This window comes from Theropithecus gelada, chromosome 20 (assembly GCF_003255815.1).
Source record: "Theropithecus gelada isolate Dixy chromosome 20, Tgel_1.0, whole genome shotgun sequence".
Lineage (NCBI taxonomy): Eukaryota > Metazoa > Chordata > Mammalia > Primates > Cercopithecidae > Theropithecus > Theropithecus gelada.
Window position 1 is genome coordinate 47,492,057 of NC_037688.1, and position 9,643 is coordinate 47,501,699.

Genomic DNA, 9,643 nt, shown 5'->3' on the forward strand with positions numbered 1-9,643 from the left:
CTCGGAGGCTGGGACCGTTGCCCAAAGCCACAAAGCAAGAGTCGGGCAGTGCTGGCTCTGACATGGCTCCCAAGCCAGAGTTCTCCCCTGGGCCTCCTACCTCTCTCCGTGGACTCAACCATCCCTCTCTGACTCTCCCAGCCTCTCCCTGGGCACGGCTGCTGCCCCAAGGGAGCTGATGTGCTTCTGTGTCATGGGGTCTCTGCACATGTGGGCTCTGCCTTTTCTCCTATCAGCATCTCACAGAGGAGAAAGCCAGGCCTTGGAGAGGCAGGGGATCCCTTCTTGCCTCGGTGGCAGAAGATGTCTTCAAAGTTAACTGATGCTGGTCCTTCATTCCTCCCTGACCCTTTATGATGCTGTGTCTCTCTTGTCCTCTAACCAAGAAAGGTTCCCTCTGAGCCGTAGCAGGTGGTTTTGACACCGGGCGGCAGCCTGAGCTGCTTGGCCTCATCTGCAGCCCAAGCGTGCACCACGGTTGGACGGCTTTCTTCCCACCCCCGGATCCCATGGTCCATCTTCCGTCCTCCCCCTCAGCTCCTGGATCCCATGGTTCATCTTTGCTCTCTCCTAACCCCCCAGGCCCCATGGCCCATCTTCTGCCCTCTCTCTCACCCCCCGGATCCCATGGTCCATCTTCCATCCTCCTTCTCATCCCCCAGATCCCATGCTCCATCTTCTGTCCCTCTCTCACCCCATAGATCCCATGGCCCATCTTCCGCCCTCCCTCTCAGCTCCCCCTTGGCCTCCTGGGACATGCTTCTAACGTTCCCCACAATTAGCAGATGGTCCTCATGCTGTTGTGTCTCTGTCTCTGATCAGGCTGTTTTCTGCTGCTCAGATCAGTTTCTTACTCAGACAATGAAAGCTCTTTTATTCTTAGAGACAGGGTCTTACTGTATTACCCAGGCTGGTCTCAAACTCTTGGGCTCAAGTGATCCTCCTGCTTTGGCCTCCCAGAGTGCTGGGGTTACAGCTGTGAGCCACTGTGCCCGGCCAGGAAGCTCTTTCTTTAGGAGGAAACGGCTCTGCATGCAGGCAGTTGACCGAGGCGAAGTTTGGGGAGTTCGTGGTGGGACGAAGCGAGAGAAGGGTTACTCCATGGGGTGTAGCTGTGTCCGCTGGCATTTTGGCCGGGAGCGGCCTGCTTAGGAATAGGTACAGGTGTTCCGGGAAGGACAGGAGTGCCACCCTGTGTGCCCTTTGCCCTGGGCTGGCATACATGAGGCCTGTGGGCAGACTCACACCTTGTGCTGCCCAGGGAGTGTCCCAAAGCAGCGTGGCAGGTACCTGGGGCAGAAGCCAGGGTGACCGGTTCTGTCTTGGTTGTGGGGACTGTGCCATAGGGCAGGTGCTTCTCTAGGGTTGGGACTTCGTGAGAGCAGATGCTCTGTGCCACCGAGATCGTGCGTGACCCAGGCAGCAGGTACTGCACCTTCTTCCCATGTTCTCAGCACAGAGCACTTCCCAAACAGGCCCTCACCACAGGGTTGGCACCTTCCCCAGTTCACAAAGCACATACCCATGTCTGTTTCCCTGGACTTACTGGGCAGCAACTCATCCACCCTCCCATCCACCTTCCACCATGTGTCCATTCACTCAAGCCACGCACAAAAACTGGCCTGTGCCACACTGCACCAAGCCCCAGACGCTGCTCAGAGAAGCAGCTCAGCATAAAGGCCAGGCTGGGACCTAGAGCAGCTACAGGGGCCCGGGGGGCGGCGGGGTGCATGGCCCACCTGAGGAAGCGCCGTGTGAACTGAGAGCTGAACGAAATGGGGAGAGTGGAGCCTCCACACCTGTGTCAGCCACCTGTGGCGATGACTCGGTTTCCCCAGATATCTTTTCGAGTCCTGAAGCCTGGGCCAAAATGCCCACTTATCTCTTTTCTGGCTGGTTGAGTGGAGCCCCCGTCACGTGGCCGTGTCCCTGACGGACGGGGCCTGTCCTGCGTTCGCCATTCTCATCCTTCCCCTGGACTAACGAGCGTGTGTGGGCACAGATGCTGCAGAAGCTTCGGGAGGACGAGCCGCAGGTGGAGACGCCACAGGCAGAGCTGGACAGCCTGGGTCACACAGACTGGGTAAGACCCGCTCCTGCCTGACCGGGCCACTACGCCGCCCAGCCTGCCGGGGGTCTCTGCCTGGAGGGCCGTGGAGCCTTACCTGGGGCTGACAGCCGGTCTCTTTCCTCGGGGCCCAGGCCCGGCTGTGGGTTCAGCTCATGCGGGAGCTCCGCCACGGAGTGAAGCTGAAGAAGGTGCAGGAGCAGGAGTTCAACCCCCTCCCCACCGAGTTCCAGCTCACACCCTTCGAGATGCTAATGCAGGACATCCGGGCCCGGAACTACAAGCTCCGCAAGGTCATGGTGAGCGGGGCGGCCGTGGAAGTCGTGGCGAGTGGGACGGCCGCCGAGGGGCAGCCTGGCCGTTGGGCGGCCCACCTGGAAGAGGGGCCCAGGGTCCCTGCTCTCTGTGCTGGGTACTGGGCGGTAGAACATGGATTAGGGAGATGTGGCCCCAATTCCCACAGCTCGTTATCACTTCGGGGACAGTAATCAGGCAGGGAAGGGAAGTGCGGAAGGTTCTGGAGGACCAGGGATGGCCCCTGGAGGCCACAAGAGCCAAGGCTGTAGGATTTTTTTTTTTTCTTTTTTGAGACAGAGTCACTCTGTCGCCCAGGCTGGAGCGCAATGGCGCGATCTCGGCTCACTGCAAGCTCCGCCTCCTGGGTTCAAGCGATTCTCCTGCCTCAACCTACCAAGTAACTGGGACTACAGGTGCCCGCCACCACGCCCAGCTAATTTTTTGTGTTTTTAGTAGAGACGGGGTTTCCCTGTGTTAGCCAAGATGGTTTTGATCTCCTGACCTTGAGATCTGCCCGCCTTGGCCTCCCAGAGTGCTGGGATTATAGGCGTGAGCCACCTGCCTGGCCTGGCTATAGGATATTTTTGCTTTAACAAAACTCATGGAGCCCTTAGGATGCGCTGGCATGGCTCTTTTTTTTTGGTTTTTTTGGGGGTTTTTTTTTTTTTTTTTTTTGAGACGGAGTCTCGCTCTGTTGCCCAGGCTGGAGTGCAGTGGCACCATCTCAGCTCACTGCAAGCTCCGCCTCCTGGGTTCACGCCATTCTCCTGCCTCAGCCTCCGAGTAGCTGGGACTACAGGCGCCCGCCACCTCGCCCGGCTAATTTTTTGTATTTTTAGTAGAGACGGGGTTTCACCGTGTTAGCCAGGATGGTCTCGATCTCCTGACCTTGTGATCCGCCCGCCTCAGCCTCCCAAAGTGCTGGGATTACAGGCGTGAGCCACCACGCCCGGCAGCATGGCTCTTACGATGCCCCTGTGAGGTGTGTGCCACCCCACCCCACCTCCAGATGAGTCCCAGGTGCTGGAGACTGGGGCAGCCGGGAGGGGACACATCAGACCGTGGATGATGTGGCCGCCCAGAGCATGGCCTGTGGGTCTGCCGTGCGCTTCCTAGGGAAGCAGCTGGGTCCCCACGAGCTGAGAGTGGGAGGATGGGTAGGTGTGAAGACCAGGCTGAGCGAGCCTCTCCCAGTCCCCTGCTCTAGCGGATGGTCCCTGCAGGGCCTCAGATCAGCCATCCTCCCCGCAGGTGGATGGGGACATCCCACCCCGGGTGAAGAAGGACGCTCACGAGCTCATCCTGGACTTCATCCGCTCACGGCCTCCACTGAAGCAGGTGCCGCCCCGCCTCCTCCTCCTCAGGGGCCGCCCGGGGCCTGGTGCTGTCCTGTGGCCAGCCTGGGAGGTGTCCCAGCGCGTCTGTGTCATGGGTGAGGCGGGCTGGCTTCCTCTTGCCTGTGGGCCAGCCTGGGGCTGTGTGGCCCTGGGCCCTCTTTCTGGGAAGGGGCCATGTGAGCCATGCCCACCCCACCCCAGGTGCATGCAGAGCCCCCGGGAGCAGCACTCCCTCCGGGTGGGCCTGGCCGGCTCTTCCGACTCCAGAGTGGGCCCGTGTCATGGCCTGCTTCCCCACTGCAGGTCTCTGAGAGGCGGCTGCGCCCGTTGCCACCGAAGCAGAGGTCCCTGCATGAGAAGATCCTAGAGGAGATCAAGCAGGAGCGGAGGCTGCGTCCAGTGCAGGGCGAGGGCTGGGCTGCCCGCGGTGAGCGAAGGGATGGCGGGAGAAGAGAGACCCTTGTGCCCCTGGTGGGGCCCCCCATTCCCCTAGTCAGGTTGCACATTGGAAGGTGGCATTTCCCTGAGGGCGCCTGAACCCATGGAAGACACAGAACATCTTTTTTTTTTTTTTTTTTGAGACGGAGTCTTGCTCTGTGCCCCAGGCTGGAGTGCAGTGGCATGATCTCGGCTCACTGCAAGCTCCGCCCCCCGGGTTCACACCATTCTCCTGCCTCAGCCTCCCGAGTAGCTGGGACTACAGGCGCCCGCCACCACGCCTGGCTAGTTTTTTTTGTATTTTTTTAGTAGAGATGGGGTTTCACGGTGTTAGCCAGGATGGTCTCGATCTCCTGACCTTGTGATCCACCCGCCTCAGCCTCCCAAAGTGCTGGGATTACAGGCTTGAGCCACTGCGCCTGGCCTAGAACATCTTAATTTTTGAGGCACACAGGCTTTTGAAACTCAGATTACTTGGGGATAAAAAAAATTAAACTAAATTAAAATAATATGTATATATTTGTTTGAGATGGAGTCTCGCTCTGTTGCCCAGGCTGGAGTGCAGTGGTGCTACCTCGGCTCACTGCACCCTCCGCCTCCCAGGTTCAAACGATTCTCATGCCTCAGCCTTCTGGGTAGCTGGGATTAGAGGCACGTGCCACCACGCCTGGCTAATTTTTTGTGGGTTTTTTTGTAGTTTTAGTAGAGACAGGGTTTCACCATATTGGCCAGGCTGGACACAAACTCCTGGGCTCAAGTGAACTGCCCGCCTCGGCCTCCCAAAATGCTGGCATTAAAGGTGTGAACCACTGCACCTGGCCAAAAATAAGAAATTTTGAGGCTGGGCTCAGTAGCTCACGCCTTGTAATCCCAGCACTTTGGGAGGCTGAAGCAGGAGGATCACTTGAGCCCAGGAGTTCGAGACCAGCCTGGGCAATATAGTGAGACCTCATCTCTGCCAAAAATTTCAAAGAAAAATTAGCCAGGTGTGGTGGCACATGGCTGTAATCCCAGGTACTCCAGGGGCTGAGGTGGGAGGATTGCTTGAGCCTGAGAGGTTGGTGCTGCAGTGAGCCATGATCGTACCACTGCCCTCTAGACTGGGTGACAGAGTGAGACCTAGTTTCAAAACAAAAAAAAATCACTTTTTATGCATCTCATTAAAAACTTCACAAGGCCATTGGAATTTCCTATGTCTTTTTTTTTTTTTTTGAGACCCCGGCTGGAGTGCAGTGGCACCGTTATAGGTCACGCAGCCTCAACCTCTCAGGCTCAAGCGATCCTCCCACCTCAGCCTTTCGAGTAGCTGGGACAACAGGCATGCACCACCACGCCCGGCTAATTTTTTGTGTTTTTGTAGAGACACGGTCTTGCTCTGTTGCCCAGGCTGGTGTTGAACTTGTGGGCTCAAGTGATCCTTCTGCCTCAGCTTCCCAAAGTGCTGGGATTATGGGTGTGAGCCACCACGCCTAACATGATCTTATACCCTGTTATCCTGGACTTGACGTGTATTTGCCAGTCTACATAGTTTGCAATAGTATGACACATTTCAGCATTTAGAAGAAAAATAGAATAAAAGCAAACTTTTAAAATGTTTTTCTTTTCTTTTTTTTTTTTTTTGAGACGGAGTCTCGCTCTGTCACCCAGGCTGGAGTGCAGTGGCGCGATCTCGGCTCACTGCAAGCTCCGCCTCCCGGGTTCCGGCCATTCTCCTGCCTCAGCCTCCCGAGTAGCTGGCACTACAGGCGCCCGCCACCTCGCCTGGCTAGTTTTTTGTATTTTTTTTAGTAGAGACGGGGTTTCACTGTGTTAGCCAGGATGGTCTCGATCTCCTGACCTCGTGATCTGCCCATCTCGGCCTCCCAAAGTGCTGGGATTACAGGCTTGAGCCACTGCGCCCGGCAAATGTTTTTCTTTTCTTTCTTTTTTTTTTTTTTTTTGAGACGGAGTTTCGCTCTTGTTGCCCAGGCTGGAGTGCAGTGACACGATCTCAGCTCACCACAACCTCTGCCTCCCGGGTTCAAGTGATTCTCCTGCCTCCGCCTCCTGAGTAGCTGGGATTATAGGCACCTGCCACCATGCCCGGCTAATTTTGTATTTTTAGTAGAGATGGGGTTTCACTATGTTGGCCAGGCTGGTCTCAAACTCTCAACCTCAGGTGATCCGCCCACCGCAGCCTCCCAAAGTGCTGGGATGACAGGCATGAGCCACCGCGCCCGGCCCCAAGACAGGCATTTGTTCAAATGTCTGAGACCTAATTCTCCTTGTGAAAGGTCACTGAGAGCCTTCAGTGCTGCACCATTCCTTACATGAGATGGCAAACTCCAGTCCTGCATCTGCTCTGCCTCTGAGACACTAGGCAGATCTCTAGGCTGGAGTTCATTTTCCTTTTTTTTTTTTAAGATGGAGTCTTGCTCTGTCCCCCAGGCTGGAGTGCAGTGGCACAATCTCGGCTCACTGTAACTTCCGCCTCCCGGGTTCAAGTGATTATCCTGCCTCAACTTCCTGAGTAGCTGGGATTACAGGCCTGAGCTCCGGCGCCCAGCCTAGTTCCTCCTTTTTTTAAATGGCTGGCTAGCCCTCAGTTTTCCCTTCTGCAAAGTCAGGGAATTTAGCCAGCTGGTGCACACAAAGCTGTCAGCTCCTGCCTGCTGTCTCCCCGTTCACTGGCCTGTCCTGCTTGGCTCCCGTCTCCCCAGGGTTTGGGTCTCTGCCCTGCATCCTCAACGCCTGCTCTGGAGATGCCAAGTCCACCTCCTGCATCAACCTGTCGGTCACAGATGCTGGGGGCAGTGCCCAGCGCCCGCGGCCCCGTGTTCTGCTCAAGGCGCCCACCTTGGCGGAGATGGAGGAAATGAACACATCTGAGGTCAGAGCCCGTGGGTATTAATGGGAGGGTGGGGGCCAAGGAAGTGAGAAGGGCTAAGCTAAGCTGGGGGCAGCAGCGAGTGTGGTGTCCCCTGTCCAGGGGCCCTCCCTTGAAACTGACGTCCTGCCCTAGGAGGAGGCCTGTGGGGCTCGGGCACCCTGCCATCTTGGCCGCTCAGAAGGGTGACTCTGGGAGAGGGCCTGGGCTGCCTCCTCCCACAGACGATGGAAGGCTGACGGCGGAAGTGCCTCGCTGTCTCAGGCCCAGGAAACTGAGCCCCCCACTAGTTGATGTGGAAAGGTGGTCCCAGCGAGGCTCCCTGCCCACCCTGGCTGCCCTGTGAATGGAATGCTTCTCTCTTCACAGAAGGGCTGGTGATGGCCTTGTTGGGGGCCATCCCAGAGGGCTCTGCCTCCATCTGACACTAGACCTGTCAATTTCCAGGACTTTCCAGAAGGCCTTGGGGAAGGGCTTGGTTATTAGGGTGCTTGCCATGAACTGCCCAGAGGCGGGCAGGCTGGGAAGTGGGTGCAGGCTGCCCCACATCGCAGCAGACCCAGCGGCACCCCTGGGTCCTTTGCTTCGGTCCAGGCATGGGCAGGAGGCACTGGTGGGCATTGTTAGGGCAGGGCTGCGTCTGGTGTGTCTGCAGGAAGAAGAGTCTCCGTGTGGGGAGGTGACGCTGAAACGGGACCGCTCCTTCTCAGAGCATGACCTGGCCCAGCTCCGAAGTGAGGTGGCCTCTGGCCTGCAGTCGGCCACCCAGCCCCCAGGAGGGATGGAGCCACCACGGCCCCGAGCTGGCAGCGCACGTGTGTGGAGACCTGGCGCCCGAGACCAGGGCAAGTGCTGCTTCTCACCCCCGTACCCACCTTCGCCCCCACCCCGACCCATCCTGTGGGCACCCATCCCTCCACCTCAGCCCACGTCTTCCTGAGCAGGCAGCTCCCAGGGACCAAGGGAGCTTGTGCCTGTAAGAGGGCACCACCTCAGGCAGGCATCTCCCTTTAACTTGAAAACTTCTTATTAAGTAATGTATATTTATTGTAAAAATATTTTTTAATATTTAAAAATAATTCTCATGATTCTATTACCTAGACATAATTATTATTAACATTGGGATATAGAAAGATAGCTAACTAGATGAGTTGATGAGTGATGGACCCTTCTAGTCCTCTGAGAAGGGAGCAGTGTGTCCTTAGTGAACCAGCTGGGCTCGCAGCACATGGCTCTGGAACCTGCGCCATGGTTCCTTCAACTGCTTTTCGCGCTGCTGAGCACAGAATGATTCTTGCTGGCTGTACAGGGCTGCTCCTACCATCGTGAGAGCTGAACTTTACAGAGAGCCCTCACAACTCAGGGTTCTTGTCACCCCACCCACCACATCCCACCAGGCACGGCCAGGCCTCCTTGTCTGCCTGCGAGGCCAGAGTCTTGGGACAATCACGTTTGGTGGTTATGGCTCCCTTCCCAGTGTTAGGAGGTCCAGGCCAGGCCACTTCCAAACCTCTCGCTTAACCTAGGTCTCCCCCACCTGGAGCTGTGCCTCAGCCTCTTGGAGCTGGTGGAGGGAGGGAGGTCGACCTCCAGCTCCAGTGTGAGGTGTGGACTGTGGGAGGAGGGTCCCGCCCCACGCATCTGTAGTCTGCCTCACTGGTGCTGTAGAACTGCCCACGCCAGCTTGTTCTGGGGCTCAGACACAGGGACCCTTCGGGGGTCCTGTGGACTCTCTATACCACATGGGCCCCAACGAAAGTCCCAATGTGGAAGCCACACTTTTCACTCTTCACTCTTCTTCTTTTTGAGACAAGGTCTTGCTCTGGTGCCCAGGCTGGAGTGCAGAGGCACCATTATAGCTCACTGCAGCCTTGACCTCCTGGGCTCAAGCAATCCGCCCGCCTCAGCCTCCTGAGTAGCTAGGACTACCAACGTGCTCCACAACGCCTGGCTAACTTTTATATTTTTCTCTAGAGATGAGGGTCTCGCTACGTTGCCCAGGGTGGTCTCGAGCTACTGGGCTCAAGGTTCCACCCTCCTCGGCCTCCTAAGTGCTAGAATTACCTGTGTAGCTACTGCGTGGCTGCTTCTCCACTTGACCTTTTGCTTGGTTCCCCTGGAGCCCTCCACAATCTCTGTCATCCCCTCTGCACAGTCCTTCTTACCACACAGCTCCTGTCAGGCAGTCCTGACGGAGCCTCTGCTCTCCCCTAGGTACCTGTCCTGCGAGCGTCTCTGACTCCAGCCACCCCCTACTCAGCAACCGGGGCTCCTCCGTGGACAGACCCGAGGCCTCCATGACCCCCGATGCCAAACACCTGTGGCTGGTGAGTGAGGGTGCAGTTGTCATCCAGGGCGACCCAGGAGGCGTCTTTGCGCCCACCTTCCTGCTGCCAGCCAGGTGTTCAGTACTGAGGCCCTGCCTGAGGCATAGTGTGAGCAGTGTCTGGGGGGCGTGGTCCGAGCGCCTGTGTGGGGGGCGTGGTCCGAGCGCCTGTGTGGGGGGCGTGGTCCGAGCGCCTGTCTGGGAGGGCGGGTCTGAGCGCCTGTCTGGGGGGCGTGGTCTGAGCGCCTGTCTCAGAGGGCGTGGTCTGAGCGCCTGTCTGGGGGGCGTGGTCTGAGCGCCTGTCTGGGAGG

At 57.5% G+C, this 9,643-nt stretch overlaps 1 protein-coding gene across 2 annotated transcripts in view; it reads left to right on the top strand.

The window, feature by feature from the left end:
* The window catches only part of SPIRE2 (spire type actin nucleation factor 2), a 42,480-nt gene that overhangs the window by 21,974 nt on the left and 10,863 nt on the right, over positions 1-9,643 (top strand). For both annotated transcript variants that reach the window (XM_025370698.1, XM_025370699.1), the window contains exons 4-10: positions 2,003-2,083; positions 2,203-2,367; positions 3,617-3,703; positions 4,006-4,129; positions 6,840-7,009; positions 7,662-7,851; positions 9,221-9,333. In XM_025370698.1, the coding sequence (XP_025226483.1) occupies positions 2,003-2,083; positions 2,203-2,367; positions 3,617-3,703; positions 4,006-4,129; positions 6,840-7,009; positions 7,662-7,851; positions 9,221-9,333 (930 nt within the window). The remainder of the gene's footprint in view (positions 1-2,002; positions 2,084-2,202; positions 2,368-3,616; positions 3,704-4,005; positions 4,130-6,839; positions 7,010-7,661; positions 7,852-9,220; positions 9,334-9,643) is intronic.